The 18767-nt window shown below is 37.8% G+C and overlaps 1 protein-coding gene across 3 annotated transcripts; it reads left to right on the top strand.

The window, feature by feature from the left end:
• Positions 1-4202: 4202 nt before the first annotated feature.
• Positions 4203-18471, top strand: LOC120776721 (T-related protein). Of its 3 annotated transcripts, none has more exons than XM_040107635.1 (7): positions 4203-4648; positions 15197-15596; positions 16075-16195; positions 16269-16604; positions 16669-17299; positions 17375-17762; positions 18069-18471. In XM_040107635.1, the coding sequence occupies exons 2-7, from the start codon at positions 15202-15204 to the stop codon at positions 18385-18387; spliced, it is 2190 nt and encodes a 729-aa protein (XP_039963569.1). In that variant the 5' UTR covers positions 4203-4648; positions 15197-15201; the 3' UTR covers positions 18388-18471. The 3 variants fall into 3 exon arrangements, with proteins under 3 accessions (XP_039963569.1, XP_039963566.1, XP_039963567.1); XM_040107632.1 differs by having other exon boundaries at positions 16248-16604; XM_040107633.1 differs by lacking the exon at positions 4203-4648 and adding an exon at positions 10632-10685 and having other exon boundaries at positions 16248-16604.
• The last annotated feature ends 296 nt before the right edge of the window (positions 18472-18767 follow it).

Raw genomic sequence — 18767 nt, 5'->3', positions numbered from 1 at the left:
CTTTAAACTAATCCGTAAACATTTGCATATTTAGTTGCATAACAGCAACCATTTCGGTAGGTGATATCAAGGAAATTAGGGCACTAGTCGTCATTATTTGAAGAAATATTTTCAAGGCTCAAGGTCAAAATTTTTGAGTCCCTTTTTGACCACAAAAAGTGGTTGAAACTGATAACAGTAGTTGATAGTAATTTTGCGACTGTGATGTTAGCGCCTGTATCTTGCTCATTTTGGGTTGCTTGTTGTGGTCAAGGGTGCTATACGTGATGGAAAATTTTTGAACTCAAATTCGCAATAAGGATACCTCAAATCTCCCACATACTTGTAAGGCCATCAGTCGCATTTTTTTTAAATTACATTCAGAGAGTGGAGGGTGCAAGTTCCGTACATACAAGAAACAGCTGTGGAAGAACTTTAAGGTGCATACCGCAAGTATACTATATAATGAAAGATCGACAAGAGTTTGGAAAAAAATCGAAATATATCATTTATCAACAACTTTTCTTTATAAAGAAATTTTTCGAAGATAGTGGATTTTTTTTTGAATGGAAAACTATTTCCAAAGTCTGATTTTGGTGAGAGGACCGATGGACTCCTTGCTCAGGAGGATTAGCACCAGGCGATTGTGTCAGTGGTTCACTCGAGCCTTATAATTCCAGTCGCGAGTCAGGTGAGACGGATTGCAGTAACGAAACATCTTCTGTATCTCATCACGGTGGAAGGTTTTGAATGGACGTAGTAAAAGAGTCATCTTTGCCAATCTCTAGGTTGGCTTCCTTCCAGATCTCTCCAACCCTGGGTACCGCTTCTGACAAGCTTGTGTATGCCGTACCTTCACCTTCATAAAAACCGCGGATACCTCATGAGAGATGGCTCTATCTTCCGGGACTTACTCGAACCCGCTGAAGTGCCGTTCGACGCTTGCTTTTTACCGGAGCTTTTCGCCTCTTTAGATTCCTCTGCTGGTTCTGGCGATTCCATTCTATCTATATACATATGTATCAACCTGATGGACTTCTGCTGACTAGTTTATCCAACCAAGAAATTTCCCCGCTATCCTTCATAGATTACGATTCCGTCACTTCAGGCAGGGACCCAACCGGAAAACTGTCCAATTTTAAGGTCGGTGCCGACCTACTTCTCCCCACATCGATTTCGTTATTTTTGTTTTTGTCGCTTTTTTTCGGTAGTTGATGCCAATTTGTAATACCAAGTGAAGTCAAGAACTCATCTATTGGATCCTTCTAACGCATTAGAAACTTTCTTCTTTCCTTTTTATTGGTATCATAAGAAATAGTATCAGATCTAGAAGCAATAATATGTACTTTATCTATCGCAGCTGGGTTCTGTTTAACGATCTGGAAAGTCCATGGTATCTAGTATTGCAAAAGGCTATGCTTTGACAACGACAAAAGTCGTAAGTAAGTTCATTAGGGGTATTTCAACTAATCAATTGTTCTTTTCATATGACAGATTTGGTACACAATAAGCCTGCAGAGAAAATGTGTGTATGTATATCGATCTAATTTTCTGAAATCTTTATTTTTCTTTATTTAAATAGTGGCTAGATATTTATTTACCAAGGCGAACGACAGTTTTCGGTGACATATTCTCTCTTTTCCTTGCGAAAGCCTTCAGCAATTCGAGCTGAAGTGAGTGTCGTGCCGAACAATTGTCTTTTTGCCTTATTCCATATAGCAGATCTGATGGATGTCGAACTTAGATCAAGCAGACAAGAAAATGCAGCAATGCAATCGGGACCCTAGAAACTTTTGTTACGGTCGTCTTCAAATTATGGATAGTCCAAAGCATTGACTGCGATTTTATTAGAGTTGATTACTTTCGTATCGGGTTCTTAGGTCAACTATTGTATAACGAAGCTTATATTTTTTCTTAAAGGCGTTCATAAATCGGGCTGTTCGCTCCAGAACAATGCTAGAGTTAGACCCTGCTTTCCATGTAGCTTGCAACCGATTCCCTTGGAGTGTCCTGGCTAAAGCTTACTCGCTTTCAACCTAAGGCGTGTAAAAAATTAAATATATCATAAATAAACCTTCAATCGCTCAGATTTGAATTTTGGTACGATAGATAATAGCTTTATATCTGTCTAAACTTGTAATTAATAGAAAATAGCATACTTCGTTTAAAAAGTAGAGTCGGTAAAGCTGAAAGAAAATTGCTTTAATATAACTTTTATTGAAAATTGAAAATTATTACTAAAACTCTTCAAAATTGAAAATGAAATAGTTTTTTAAAGTTCTGGTATAACTCGCTTCGCTTCACTATAACCCGCTGTCTCGTAGCACAAGCGAATATATCCAAGAGTTAAATGTGATGCCATTTGTGTGTGTACCCATATCCTCATGCCCCCATGTCGTCTAACTTCAGACCGTTTTAACATTTGTAGAAGGCGCTGTAAAACGTACCAAATAATGTGCCAATGAGAAAAATCAACAAATTTGTAAATGGACAGAAAATGTTTATACGCATTGTACACGTGTATGTACGTATGCGTGTGTGAGTAAACCAACAATGAGCCGACTGCTGAAAAACAGTTTCTGCGTACAGAGATCGCTATGTATACATAAATATTAATGTTTATGTGACGATGTGAAAAAGGTGAATATTATGCTGAAGTAATGTGGAGAGCAGCGCTTCCTATGAGTTATGCGGGGCTTGCATTGGCCTTTAACAAGCTAAGCTATCAAAAATGTAGCAGCAGAAAAATAAAAAAATAAGCGAGAATTAATGTTGTAGTGGAACTCAAAAAATATCGCTGAAAAAATTTATAATAACCTCCATGAATACAAAATATTTCATACAGCAACTAAATTTTGTTCATTCAGTTTGTATGGCAGCTATATGCTATAGTGGTGCGATCTAAAAAATTCCTTTATAAATTACACCGGTGCTCTAGACAATAATTTTTGTGAAATTTCATGAGGGTATCTTGCCAAATAAAAAAGTTTTCCATACAAGAACTTGATTGTTACTGTTAAGTTTGTATGGCAGCTATATGCTATAGTTATCCGATTTGAATAATTTCTACGTATATTTTACCATTGCTTTGAGTAATAATCTATGCGAAATTTCGTGAAGATATTTCATCAAAAAAGTTGTCTTTTCATACAAGCACTTAATTTTGAACGTTCAGTTTGTATGACAGCTATATGCTATAGTGTTCCGATATCTGTGGCTCCGCTAAATGAGCTTGTTCTTAAGGTGAAAAGAGCGTGTGCGAAATTTCATATCGATATCTCAAAAGAGAGTGCGATTTAAACTGAACTAAAACATTAATTCCAAAAGCTAAGAAGATTTACTATACTCGTATATCAAATGTTCGGGAATAATAGATTTAACAGCATTAATTGGGTTTAGAATCATCAGATCAATGATAAGATTTCATAGAATTTAATATTTTTCTTAGAAAAGAAGAGGTTTGACTGTTTAAGTGTGTAGTTTCTGCTGTCATTTCTCCCATTATAGTTTATTAACGAGTTATTGAAAATCTCTTAATGAAAGTGACGGCCTGAAGATGACCACCTCTCCCACATTGCATGAACGTGGTTATTTTTTTTTTTTGGGTACTTTGTGTGTCTACTAATACCAAATAGTTTCCAACACTGAACCTAATAAAAATTTGGGTGGATTACCAACAATAACAACATTGAGCTGACAAGTTAACAAAGCTCTCGGAATGGCGAGTGATCTCTAGTTAATGAATATCTGACATATCAACAAATCATGCGACAAAAACAACGACAGCCCAATGAGCGCGCGCACAAACACAGCAGACACATGTGAGCGCTTTGCTCAATGTGTGCGTGTAACGTAAGTGAGGCTGATCAGCGTTTCGCATACGGAACAGGTAAGTCGAACGGACAGGCTGACCTGCTGAACATGGCTGGCTTGTGCAGCGAAGGTGTGGCTCCGGTGAATGCGCGCAGCAAGTGTGAGTGCGAATGAGTCAATGTGTGCGACTGAGCTGGCTGCACAGGCAAAAGGGTGGGATTCGTGTGTGGCGCGCTGTTGTCAAAGCAGGAAAGATAGAAGAAAAAACAAAATGTGTTGTATGTGGAAATCAATAACGAAGAAAAACAAAAACAAATAAATACATATGTACATACAACAGTGGCCGACAACCGAATGGACATTTGACCGGCCGATCAGCTAACGACAGCGTTCGCATCTGAGCTGAAGACGGACGTTTGTGATGGCTGAAAAAATTAGCACCGATCATTAGCTTGGTAGTGCGCAAACGGGTGTGAAGTCTGGAAAAAAAGTTGTGCGAATAACGCGAATGCGATCGCGAACGCAAAGGTGACCGCAAAGTGATCAAAATGAGCTAAATAGCCAAAAAGCAAAAAAAAAACGTAGCAAATAGCCGAAATATTCAAAACAATAGAAACAAGCGTGAAGCTACTGCAGATACCAAGAATCTTTAATAAACAAATAAGGATCTGCTTAGCATAGAGTATTATAGTGCATGAAGTTGGTGGATTAGCTCATATTTATAGCAAAGTGGGTAGAAAATTATAGTGTGTGCTGAGTAATACAGAACAAATAGGATATACGACTTCAACTGAGACGTCAGCCATTTATTTTGGTGTAGATCGCCTCCTCTAGGATTACTACAGTTTGAAGAGTGGTAAGTGTAAGAAAACCGATTTGTTAGTACAGTATTATTCAGGCCCTTATTGTTTGTAATAAAAGCTTTAGATATTTGTAAATTTTTTTGTTGGTTTCAAATAGAAGCTCTAGTTATTTATAAGAATTTTTAAGTAACGATTTCTTTACTATAATTCGACTATGAAACTTTCTAGTAGTTTTATATTTGTCATTCATGGAAGGCTTTTTATATCCTGTGCAGGGTATATTAAGTTTACCACGTTGTTCATAGCATCTAAAAGGGTAGGTTAAAGAGCCTATAGAGTATAAATATAACTAAGCTGCGTCACACACTGAATCCTTTTAGCCATGTTCGTCTGGATATACTAGTGCCCGTTTGTATATACGCGAACTAGCCGCTTAGTTTTTGAGATATCAATATGAAATTATGTATACACTCTTTTCTCCTTAAGAAGCTGCTTATTTGTCAGAACCACTAATATCGGACTACTAAAGCATATAGCTGTCATATAAAGTGAACGATCAAAATTAAGTCTTTATATGGAAAACTTTTTCATTTTGCATGGTATCTTCACGAAATTTGACACATATTATTTTTGAAGAGAACGCTATAATATCCAAATGAATTATACAGATTCGACTACTATAGCATATAGCTGCTAAACAAATTGCATGTTAAAAATTAAGTTTTGGTAAGGTAAACTTTCTTATGTGACAAGCTATCTTTAGAAAATTGAGCACGGATTACAACTACCAAAATAATGCTTCAACATCCGAAGAAATTTTGGATATCGAACTACTACATGATGCAGCTGCCATACAAATTGACCGATCGAACGCTAGTCGTTATACGGAAAATTTGTTTATTTGTCGAGTTATTTTCATAAAATTTGGCACAAATGATTATCGAAGTCATTGCTACAAGTTTTGTTGGAATCATTTAGATCGGACCACTATAGCATACAGCTGCCATACAAACTGAGTGATCAAAATCCAGTTCGTGTATGGAAAACCTTTTTATTTGGCAAGATATCATCACAAAATTTTGCATGGCTTATTTCCCAAAGTAACGCTTCAGTATCCCAATAAATTTTTTTAGATCGTGCTACTATATAGTATAGCTGCCATACAAACTGAAATATCAAAATAAAGCCTTTGTATGGAAAACTTTTACATTTGACGAGATATCGTCACATAATTTGGCAAAACTTAATACTTAGGATAATATTACAGGTCACCAAAAAATTGTTTAGATCGCACCACTATAGCATATAGCTGTCCAACAAATTGAACTATCAAAATCAAGATGAGAATATTTGTATACCCTTTTTTGCTATAAAAAATGCAACTGTAAAAATTATTATAGCTTCTATGCAGCTAAAGTAAACGTTTTTCTTGTTTTTGTTTTTTTGTTTTGTTTTTGCAGCAACGTTTCTAAAACCACTTATAAACTTACTTAATAGCATATATGAGCAAAAAATAGTAAGACTTTGTTCATAATTGGAAAATTCCTAAATTTGTCATTCAAACTCCAATGTCTTCAATTAATTCAAAGCGGTTTCACCGGAACGGCCGCTTGAGCTTGCTGAACAGCCAGAAGTCACACGGAGCTAAATCAGACAAATACTGTGGTTGCGGCACGATATTGTTTGAAAATTTCACGAAAAACTCACGAAGAAACAATGCAGTATGCGACGGTGCCTTATCGTGGTAAAAAACCCAAGATTTGTCGTTCCATAATTCCGGCCTCTTTCTAAGAATAGTTTCACGCAAACGACGCATAACACTCAAATAATATTCTTTGTTGACAGTTTGGCCAGTTGGAAGGAGTTTGGAGAGCACTACAACTCGTTAATTGAATAAAACTGTTAACTTAACCTTGATTTTCGACCTGCTTTCACTTGGTCTTTTCGGCTTCGGCTCACTTTTGTCACGATATTCGCGACTGTTTCCGAGTCGCAAGCATAGATCCAATACTCATCATCAGTAATATTTCTTTCATGACATCCTGGTAGTCGGAAAGCATTGTTTCACAGACGTTAACGCGACGCTGTTTTTCGAAAAAAATTAACCAATCGAGGTTTCACTTTTAGGTCCTTTTAGGTTTTTAGGTCCAAATTATATTTCAAAATGACTTTTGACTGCTACATGACTACTCCTCATGGACCTAGTGAAGTGAACTCCATCTGGTATTGCAAAGGAGCAAAACTGGTCTATGCGTGGCTTATTGACCTACCAGATTAAGCTAACCTAACCTTACGTTGCCATTACACAGTTTTATAAGCCTATAAGTCTCTTATATACATGCCTAACTACAGCTTTGTAAAATCTGTTTATTTACTTTTACGCAGAATGCACATGATTAAACAAAAATAATAATATTTTAATATATGTAATATTGCCAAGTGTTTACTTGCTACCAGCATAGCATTATAATATAGTTGACACAATGTTTCTAGTTTGAGATTTTCACACGCAAATTAGTAAAGTTATAAAAATTTGCCAGCTTGTCACAGCCAAAGGCAAACACACGCACGTTAAATGACAAAAAAAATGGTATTTTAATAAGCTGACACTAATCAATTGTATACAATGGCAAACACAATAACCAACAACAGTAAACGACGACGAAAAAAATTATAACACGTTAATAAAAAGTGCGAGAAGCCGCGGAAGAAAGGCCAAGTCCGCTATATACAGTCAGCAGAGCAATTACGACCAATGTGAAAATTATCCTATTAAATAAAGCTGCTGAAAAAAGTCGCATATACATGTGCATGTATGTATGTAAGCATGTTATGGCAACACACACACACACACCCATACACGTGAAAGAGTCGCCAAAAAGCAGAATTGTTTGCTGAAGGGATTCACCACCACGCGGCGACTCATCAGCACTGGCGGAGGGAAAGCCGCTGCTGAACCGCTATGTCATTGCCGACCATAAAGGCAGCGCGAATGCTGCGCGCGTACATACTTGACAAATGGTTACTAATTAATTGCAGTTTGTACAAAGTTTTAGTAACTGGCAGCAAGGGGCTGGTTTGGAGCCGACCACCGAGTTCATTGGCTATGAAAAGTGCGTTCGGCAATTAGCTGAAAAAGTCGAAGGAAATACTATTCGAATTGTTTATCATATGAATTAGTTTGGATATTGTAGCGCACCCTGCCGCCCGCGCCCTCAATTTGGCGTGAATGAATGTGCCTCGATAAAAGTGATCAAATATGAACATATTGCGCGTCTTATCTGAAATTAACGCTACTGGTGACAACTTTGGCGTGCCGGTGTGAAACTCCTGCTGAAATCACGCACACACACACAAACCTTTACAGCTTCTGCTAGGTGTTTGTGTTGCAGCTACAAAGGCACCATGTGTGTGGGCGCCATTGCTGCTGCTGGCAAACTTGTTGCGTGCTGACTTCTGGGCAGGCGTATTTTCGGACCATTGAAGCTAATTGGAATTTCAAGCGTGTGGCAAAACGCGGCTGATTAGCAGCTTGGCAGCGGAAGTTGCTCGCAGCTGGGGTAGCGTCGGTGGATATAATCGCATATGAAAGTGTGAAATTTGACAATTTCATTTAATTCACATACCAACGGAAATAACAATGTCAATATGGACATGGTGTCGCAGCACGTGAAATAACAAAGCCGGCTGATAAGCTGATAATCATAACAATGATAAATGTAAACAAATGACATATGCAAATGTGATTAAAGCATTATTTTGAATAACTATCAGAAGCTTAAGCGGTATAATTTTGAATTAAGATCAGAATCAAAAAACAAAAAATACAAAAACAAAAAAAATTAATAAAAAAAAAAAAAAAATAAAAAACATAAAATAATAAATAAAAAAAAATAAAATAAATAAAAATAAAATAAAATAAAATAAAATAAAATAAAATAAAATAAAATAAAATAAAATAAAATAAAATAAAATAAAATAAAATAAAATAAAATAAAATAAAATAAAATAAAATAAAATAAATAAAAAAAATGTTTATTCATAATTTTGAATTAAGATCGATAATCAAAAAAACAAAAATACAAAAACAAAAAAAAATATTAAAAAAAGAAAAAAAAATGAAAAAAATAAATAAAATAAAATAACATAAAATAATGAAATAAAATAAAACATAATAAAATAAAATAAAATAATAAAATAAAATTAAAATAAAAATGTTTATTCATAATTTTGAATTAAGATCGATGACCAAAAAACAAAAATACGAAAGCAAAAAAAAAGTTAAAAAAGTAAAAAGAAAAAAATTAAATTAAAATAAAGTAAAACAAAATAAAATGAAATAATTTAAATAAAATAAAGTTAAATAAAATAAAATAAAATAAAATTAAATAATATAAAATAAAATAAAATAAGCAGAAAAATAAAACAAAATGAAATGAAATACTTTAAATAAAATAAAATAAAGTAATAAACTTAAATTAAATAATAAAAAACAAAGTTAAACAAAATAAAGCACAAAATAAAAAAAATAAATAAAATAAAAATAAAACGAAAAAAAGAAAAAAAATTTACTTTAAAAATTTCCAAATATTTATAAAATATCTTTTATCTTAGCTTTGACGCTGTTTCAAATGATATGCGCTGAGAAATCGTGCAAGTATCGGTTCGTTTGATATATTTAAAGGTGTTAATCGAATTAAATAATTAATAAGAAGAACGTTTAACTGCGGTTGCACCGAAAACAAAACACCCTTAACAAATAAAAAAGTTTTTAATGTAAAAACGTGATTTTGAAGATCAGCTTGTGTGGTAGCTATATGCTATAGTGTTCCGATCTGAAAAGCTTTTCGGAGGTGGTACCGTTATCTTAAATTTTGATTAAAGCCAAACTTCGTGAAGATTTGTCGTCAAATAAATATGTTTTCCATACAAAGGCTTGATTTTGAACGTTCATTTTGTATGGCAGCTATATGCTATATCAGTCTGATCTAAACAATTTCTTCGAAGATTGTACCGTTGCTTTGGAAGACTCTCTATGCTAAATTTCTTGAGGTTATCTTCTCAAATGAAAAAGTTTTCCGTACAAATACTTTATTCCGATCGTTCCGTTTGTGTGGCAGCTATATGCTATTGTAGTCCGATCTGAACAATTTCTTCGAATATTGTGACGTTACCTTAGCTAGGGATCTGTGCTCAATTTCGTAAAGATGTCCCGTCAAATAAAAAGGTTTCCTTACAAGAACTTAATTTTCAAAGCCCAGTTTGTATGACAGCTATATGCTATAGTAGTCTGATATAAGTAATTTCTTCACAAAATATAGCGATGTCTTGGCTTAGAGTTTGTAACTAATTTCATGAAGATACCTGGTCAAATAAAAAGGTTTTTCATACAAAGATTTCATTATGATCGTTCAGTTTGTATGACAGCTATATGCTTTAGTGATCCGATATCAACAATTCCGACATATAAATAGCTTCTTAGAGAAAGCAGTACGTGTGCAAAATTTCAGATTGATATCTCATAAACTTAGAGACTAGTCCGCTTATATACATACTAACCGATAGACTCTGTTCAAGGTATATCAATTAAGAGCCCATAAATAAACTTTAGTTACACGTGCAGCACGAATTCAAGTCATTCAATAAAACATTTTAATGTTATTAATATTTATTAATTTTATATATTCGTTGAGCGGACTTAGTCTGCGACACCAGCCTTATTCCAGTAGACAACAGTATGTGGCTGATGCTGAGAGAAACATGCGCCAAATCCACATTATTTAGAATAACTGCAACTTTGAATTAAACAACTGCTGTATCGAACGCCTATATTCTACACATATCCATATGCAATTAAGCTTTTGAAAATAATTAAAGAAAAAACAAAAAAAAGGTATCCTAAAATGTGTGCAAGCTGAGTCATTGAGCCATTTGAATTCACGAATTCATTGAATATCGCTGCAAATTAGCTTGTTTTGCATACTTTTGACTGTCTGACAGCTAAGTGTGCAAATAATGCGAGCAAGTCGAGTTGCGTTCAACCATTTTGTGCGCCACGTATAGTGTGTATACACATCTATATCCAACTAGGTATGTGTTTGTAATATACATATATACCGATACACCATATATACATACATATATATGAACCATAGTAAATAACGCTGTTTGTGGCTTTTGTATTGGCTTGATTTTAGTGTAAATATTGTATTAAAATTTTAAATTGTTCAAATGAATTTCGAATAGCGCACATACACTACCTGCCATTAAGGCGAAGCGTCGCGGCGGCAAAGCAGCATGTGATACAGGCAAAACGGAGTAAGAAAATGTTAAAAGTTTCATTAAGTAAATAGTAGAAGTAACTTGAGAGATCATGATGCGCATACGCACACTCGCATACACACACATTTCTATTTGCTTATGGAAGAAGGTAGATGCCACAGCAATATGGCGGTCATACGGCACACCATTGTTGTTTGTTTTCATTCACTTTATGTTTCATATTTACTCTAGTCTTCTTTTTGTTTTGTGCCTATTTCCAACGGTATGAGCAAACATTTATATTTGCCTTGTTGCCAGGCTCGGTTATGCGTGTATATGCGTTGCATATGTATAGGTGTGTAGGCTTGGTAAATAGACAATTCGTTTGTGCTTATAATGTGTAAAGTAATGCAATAGCTACAACAAAAAAAGCAAAAAAAAAAACAAAAAAAAAACAAAAACAAAAAAAAAACAAGAAAAGCGCGTTGGCACTTTTTTATTCAAAATATTATTTGAAAGCGACTTGGCAAGGAGTGCTAAGCCTTGCTTGTTAGCAGTGAGAAATGTCAGTAAGAAAAAAAAACATTACTAAATTAAAAAATATAGCTCCAGCGATCCTTAATACCGTGAATAAGGCAATGCTACATCCTCAGCAAATTGCTGACAATACATCTCTAGTCCTGCCTTGTGCTTCTCTGGGCTTTTGGCAGCCATTTTTGAAACTTTTGTCAACTTTGACATTATTTTCATTATTTTACTATTTATTACAAATTGAGTCCACAATAAATCGTGCTAGACTTGATTAAGTGAAAGCCATTGAATTGCCACACATCCAATGCATCAAACATCAATTAAATGCATTCACAAGTGTGACAAGTTCGTCGCTTAAGTCTTTTGTTCGCTTGTCTCTAACACCAATCAAGCGGTTTTTTCTAACACTTATTGAATTTGGCTTGAACCAAGCCCAACTGTCTCAAACTCGGTTGCTCAAGTTGAAACTAGTTACGGCATTAAATTGAAACGCACGATTTGTGACAGCGCCCTGCCCGGTTACCGGGAACTACATACACAGACGCGTAAAATGTATACTCATATGTATTAGTAGCTAAAGTGCTTGTTGCCACATGTCTGTCGTGCGGAAATAGCTAAACTAAGTAAGCATGACTTCTACAAAGTGCCTCTGCGCGCTGTAAACACTGCTATCATATGCCACAACCCAAAAAAAAAAATGTTAAAAACAATTCAATCAACATCGATAGAGATAAAAATATAAAATAGCGAACTAAAAACAGAAAGAGTGCCATAAAATGCAATAAAAAAGTGTTGCTGCAAGAGTGCAGGGTGACTATTATATGTACGTAGGTTGCCTTTTATATTTCGTGAATCGGCAACTCACGTTGGAGTAAAGTTTGTCTTTTTGGTGTTATACATACGCAGCACGTTCTTACGATCGCTATTTATGTGGTTTACAGTAAGTTAAAATATTCATATCGGCCGAAAAATTGTATTAATGCAATGTGGCAACTCACCACTTCAGAGTAAAGTTTGTACTTTTGATGTTATACATACTCAGCGCTTTTTACGAACACTTTTTTTTGTTTACAGTAACTTAAAATATTCATTTCGGCAAAAAAATGGAATTAATGCAATTTGGCAACTCACAGCTTTAGCCTGAAGTTTGTATTTTTGATGTTACACATACTCAGCACTTTTTAAGAGCGCTATTTGTGTTGTTTACAGTAACTTAAAATATTCACATCGTCCAAATCTGACAACTCACAGCTTTAGCCTAAAGTTTGTATTTTTACTCAGCACTTTTTAAGAGTGCTATTTGTGTTGTTTACAGTAACTTAAAATATTCATCTCTGCCAAAAATGTAATGTAGATTTGGAGTAAAGTTCGTATTCTTTAACTCAAAATATTCATCTCAACCAAAAAGTATTCATCTCGGCGAAAAATGGGTTTAAAGTGCGATTATCTTCGCGTTATTATTTTTTACAACTTTCTACGTAGATTAACAGCACAGTTCAACTGAAAAGTCTCCGGCTATAATTTCTTTATTCAACGTAGTTCCTTTCAAGGGTGATACGCTGTTTATAGCGACCTTTTTTCTTTTCGATAACACTTTTGTAGCACGATTTGTTCTTTACTTAAAAAAAATAATGGTCTCGACAATCACCATCATTCTTTTGAGATCTGAGGACAGGAAATAGTCGCTAGGTGTCATATTTGGAGAAAACGGTGGATGTGAAAGCAATTGGAAGTCCAATTCATCGATTTTGGTCATCGTTTTCAATGACTTGTGACAGCGTGCTTTGTCTTGGTGAAACAACACTTTCTTTTTCCTCTCCATACGAAGAAAATTTCTTTGCAGCGAGCATTCTTTTGAGATCTGAGAACAGGCAATAGTCGCAAGGTGTCGGATCTGAAGAATACGGTTGATGCGGAACCAATTCCAACCAATTTCCGGTCCGGTCCAACAACGCTATGTAATAATCGCTGTTGATTATATTTCCTTTTTCAAGGTAGTTAATAAATTATTATACCATGCACATCCAAAAATAGAAAATTCATTAACTTACCAGCCAATTGTTGATTCTTTCCATGCTTCCTTCATTTCATTGTCTACAGTCCTCTCAGCTGTCTGCCGGTTGGACTTCGGGGTGAAATGATGGAGCCATGTTTCATCCATTGCCAATTATATAGGTATCAGGCTAGGAACTCTCAAATTGATTTGTTAGTGGAGAATATTTGAAATTATATTAGTATTAACATTAATAATATGTACGTGGGTTGCCTTTTATAATATCATAATTAATATTAATATCAATATTTATTTTTACTCCTTAATCCCGTAACCTAAAAGGCTACCCTCGTACATGCATATCTACAAAGCATCCACAAATCCACCAGCGTGATAAAATCAGGCAGCACAACGGCGTGTCCAGCGGCAGCAATAATAACACCAACAACTGCAAAAACAATAACAGAAGCAACAATAAAATGTCGGCAAAGCACCAATTTCGACGCTCATAAAAATAAACAAAACTATTAATACATTTTGTTAATTTATGACATTTACGGCAGTTCGTCATTGCTTGTCTGTGCGGAAGATGCCCACAAGCTGTGTGTGTGTGTGCGTTCGTAAGAATGCTGCAAAAGATTTAGACATCACTACGGTATGCAGAGCAGCCGTTCGGTTAGCTAGGAACCCCTTCAAAGCAACAACAAACTGCAGACGACAGCCGTGACTTTGGTAGCGCAGCGCAAAAAGCAGTAAAAGTGAGGTTTAAATAAAAAAAGAAATTACATTAATGAAATGCCAGCAACAACACAACACATAGCCATCATAAATGGCCGGCGCAAATGCTTATAAGTGTCGGTGATTGATTGTGTTGTGGGAAGTGGCTCTGGTTTTTGTTTTGGCTTTTTTGTTTTGTGCACATAAGTGCTCCTTTTATAACGTGCCATCTTAGTGGTTATTCGACGCGCATAGCAACAACAACTGCGCGCCGCCGGCTTTCGAAGTTCATCTTCTCTTGGCAATCGGCCTTTGCAGGGCCGCTGCCGGTGCATGCAATAAAATTGAAAAGCCGACAAACGTTTTCGGATTCATGCAAGTGCAGCCATACACCATATACCATCAAAATTTTATATGAATACCGGTGTCAGCGTTTACTCAGCAGCTTTGCAGTGCCGCTGCATGTGTGTGTGTGTAAATGAAACGGTGTGCTTGCATCGATTTGAGTGCCATTGGCATCAAAAGTTATGTTGGAATCAATCAGTTGTAGCTTCAATAAAAATAATTAGAAAAGTTTTATCACCAATTGATGCTGTCACAACGCTCTTTTATGCTTTAACAATTTCGATCCATTCAAACCTGTAGCGGTAAACAAGTTGCTGTGTGTCCAACTTGTCACAGCGGTGACTCCCTCACCTTTTTTCTTATAAATTCCTTTTATGTATCTAATAAAATTTGTACTTCTGGTGCTGACAAAGTGTCTTCTTTGTTTCTTGGCCATTCAAAGCACTTTGAGTCCGAGTAATTACTAGACAGCTGAGTTTCGGCTTAAACACTGAGCAGTCCCACCCGAAATCTCGTCCATGTGAAAAGTGTCCCTCTCTGATCTGATATCCGTCCCGTCAAATGTTTTGAAACATTCCGCTTTAAGAATAATTGAGATGTTGATTATTAGCTGTAAGAATTGCTTTCAAAAGAATTTATATTTAAGAGCGACTCGAAAGGTCTAAAAGAGGCATATAATACTTGTTAACGGAAACTGGTTTTTCACTTGCACGAAGCTTAAGTCTCAAGCAATAAATATATATATTTTTTTCAGCAACGATGACCACCTCTCATATTCTGTCTGCTGCCGATCCCTCCGGCATGAATGGTACTGGGAATCATAGTAATAGCAATAACAACATCAACAACATGGCGAGCGTTAGTGCCGACAACGCGCTACACAATGGCACAAACAACACTAACGGCGGTCATACGGGGGCGCACTCGCCACATCATGCACACCACAATATGGCGGCCAACAGTAGCGGCGGCAATGGCATCAATGCTGGCAACGCCGGCGGCATGAGCGCCAGCATGAACCAACTTGGTGGCACGCTGGCGGCGAACCGCAGCCCGGGCATGGAGCGCAATCTGCATGTCAGTCTCGATGACCGCGAATTGTGGCTGCGCTTTCAGAATCTCACCAACGAAATGATCGTAACGAAGAATGGCAGGTAAGTTGGTAGGGACGCTGGTGTAACCATCATAGTTTAGGCAGCATGATACGCTGTGAAACTGATGTGTTCGAGGAGTAAGTGTTTAAAGCGCTTTTGTTGTTGTATATACTTAGTATATAGTGTGCTTACAGCGGTTGCCTCGCGTTAATTGGCAATGAGTTCTATAATATAGTTTCAATATAGTTTGAATGGGGTTTTCTATTTATTTGTTTGGATATGAAAAATAAGTTTTACGATGCTCCTAATTAATAGTTAACGTTTGCACGAGGTGCGATATTTTACTTCGTACTTTTACAAATAGACATTTTAAAAATAAATCTAGTTTAATTAATAAATGAAACGCGTAGGGCTGAACTGCAAATTAACCAGCTGGAAAATTTCTGTTTGAGTAGCAGCAGTTTGAGGAGGGGAGGGGATGGGGGTGTTGACGAAATGAATTTGCATTGTATTCACAAAAATATACACACGTTTTCAGGCGCATGTTTCCGGTGGTCAAGATTAGCACTTCCGGCCTCGATCCAGCCGCCATGTATACCGTTTTGCTGGAGTTCGTGCAGGTGGACACACATCGCTGGAAGTATGTCAACGGCGAGTGGGTGAGTACAGCTTACGGCGACCTAACCTAAGTTAAAATTATGATTAACGCAGTGTCATGCGGATTTTTTGCAGGTACCTGGCGGCAAGGCAGAGGTGCCACCCGCAAACCCCATCTATGTGCATCCCGAGTCACCTAATTTCGGTGCGCACTGGATGAAGGAGCCCATTTCGTTTGCCAAGGTGAAATTAACCAACAAAACCAATGGTAATGGACAGATCATGCTGAATTCGTTACACAAGTATGAGCCGCGTGTGCATTTGGTGCGCGTGGGCTCCGAACAGCGTCACGTCGTCACATATGCATTCCCGGAGACACAGTTCATAGCCGTAACCGCATATCAAAATGAAGAGGTCACTTCCTTGAAAATCAAATACAATCCCTTTGCAAAGGCGTTCTTGGATGCTAAGGTAAGCCGTTTCTTCCAACATAAACCGTTACATTTCTAACAAAAACACACGCTCTTGCACAAAGGAGCGTCCCGACACATTATATTCACATGAGGCACCATACGGCTGGCTAATACCGCCGCCAACACATTACACCAGCGTTGCGCAGGCACCACCACCACCGCCACCCAGTTTGGCGGTGACGAACTCGCCTTTGGGCATGAGTTGCGACCGCTATGGACGCGCGCTCAACAATCGCAGCATGGCTACACATAGCGCACGCGCTTCACCGTACACCCGACCGCGTCTTCCGTCGAGCACACCGGGCGCGAGCTCGCCGGGTCCAGTCGGCGTGATTAATGGTAGCGCTGGCAGCGCTTCACCGCCGCAGCAGCCACCATCGGCGCCGCACACACCCACCAGCATGCAGTCCACACACACCAGCAATATGAGTGCAGGCGCCAGTAATGTGGGTTTGTCCAGCAGCTCGGCAAGTGCGGTTGGCTCTTTCGCCGGTTTCACCAGTTCCTATACGCAATCCAGTTTTATGCCGGTGGAACCGAGCTCTTCGATGTTTTCATATGCCGGCAGTTGGCAAGGCAACGCTGGCTATTGGAGTACGCCGGCGGCAGTGCCAGCTGTGCCACCCGCAGCGGTGCCGGTAAATGTCAGCCAAAACAGCAGCAACGGCAGCGGCAATGTTGTGCGCTCGATGTGTGAGTAGTAACGTAATGCTTACGTGTAAGGTAAATGTATCTAACAGTTGATGTTTCCTTTTCTCAACCCTACAGCTGCACATAATTCACCATCTCCCACCAATGGTGCTTCACCAAACTACACCAGTCCTTCGCCTGGTTATACCATACACCACCTGACATCGCATCCTACTCATCAGTACAATGTTGCACAAACGGCGGCGGCTGCGGCTCATGCAGCGGATATGTATCAAAGCTCTGCCGCACCTACACAGTCATACGCGGCGGCGCCCACACATCAGGTCTATCATCCCACGCCCACATCCCCACCGCATCAGTTGTATACGAATGTGTTGAACGCACCAACGGCTTTGAGTTATGCCGGCAGCTCGTGGCATAATGGCGGCGGCGCTGAGTATGGCTTGTATCAGAATGCGGCCTATGGCTACCAGCCGGAGTATATACCTTTAGTCTCGGACTTGGGGTAAGTTTTTTACAGACAAAAGCTCATTTGAATTCAAAAATTTTGAATTTTACGCGTTGGAAAGTACCGCGCTGTTACCCAAATTCGTACATTTGGAGAAGTTCATGTGATTTCAAGAACAGACCTCTAACTGTTACTATCGCGTTTAGTACTTCCAACTGAAAAATTCGAAATAAAAAAACCAAACAACAGCTATCTCGATTTTGAACTAATTTCATTGAATGTAGTTTTTATTGATATCCTTCTCCCCACCCGCGCATAACCCTAAATCCTTGTCCTCCACCAATTTATCTTATGCACCAGCAGCTACACCACGCACCCGCTAGAGCCCGTCGAAGTTCCTAAATCTTACGAAGACCCGCAAGCCGCCTTATACAAGCCGCCACAGCAGCCGGACGGCGCTGGCGCTGGTAGCTCAGTACTAACCTTGGAATGCAGCAATTTGAAGGAACATTCGCCCTCCGTCGCCGTGAAATTGGAAACGCTGGACAGTGTAGTCGCGCCTAGCCACGAGCATGGCGCGTCGGTTGGGACTGCAGCCGAAGTGGCTGCTGCCACAGCCAGCCAAAATACGCAAAGCGGCACTTGGACACCGCTCACCCCACCGCAGAGCGCGTTGCAATAATCGAATCGAATGTGGATGCAAAGCCTTCAGAAGCCATTTTGTTCAAATTTATTGTATTAATATATATTTAGAATTTTTAGTAGAATGAGCCTTAAACTCCTGTATATCGTGTTTTTAAATTAAATTAGTTTAGTTCTAAATACATATGTATATAAATATGATTGATTAATAAATAGATTTTAGATGCTACAAGAACTTTTTCCAAGCGATGCGGATACACGGATTTATTTTACTCTTTCACAGCGTCATTTAGCTGATGCATTTTTTCATAAGTTAATGAGCTTCGTTTTTTCGCAATGAGCCTCCTGAAGGTATGGTGTGTCGTCTCACTCTACCTACCTGCCTGAAGAGATAACATCAGCTTTGGCCGCTCCCTCGAC

Source organism: Bactrocera tryoni, chromosome 5 (assembly GCF_016617805.1).
Source record: "Bactrocera tryoni isolate S06 chromosome 5, CSIRO_BtryS06_freeze2, whole genome shotgun sequence".
NCBI classification, from domain to species: Eukaryota; Metazoa; Arthropoda; class Insecta; order Diptera; family Tephritidae; genus Bactrocera; species Bactrocera tryoni.
The sequence above is the reverse complement of the archived record's forward strand: the minus strand, read 5'-3'. Positions and strand labels throughout refer to the sequence as shown.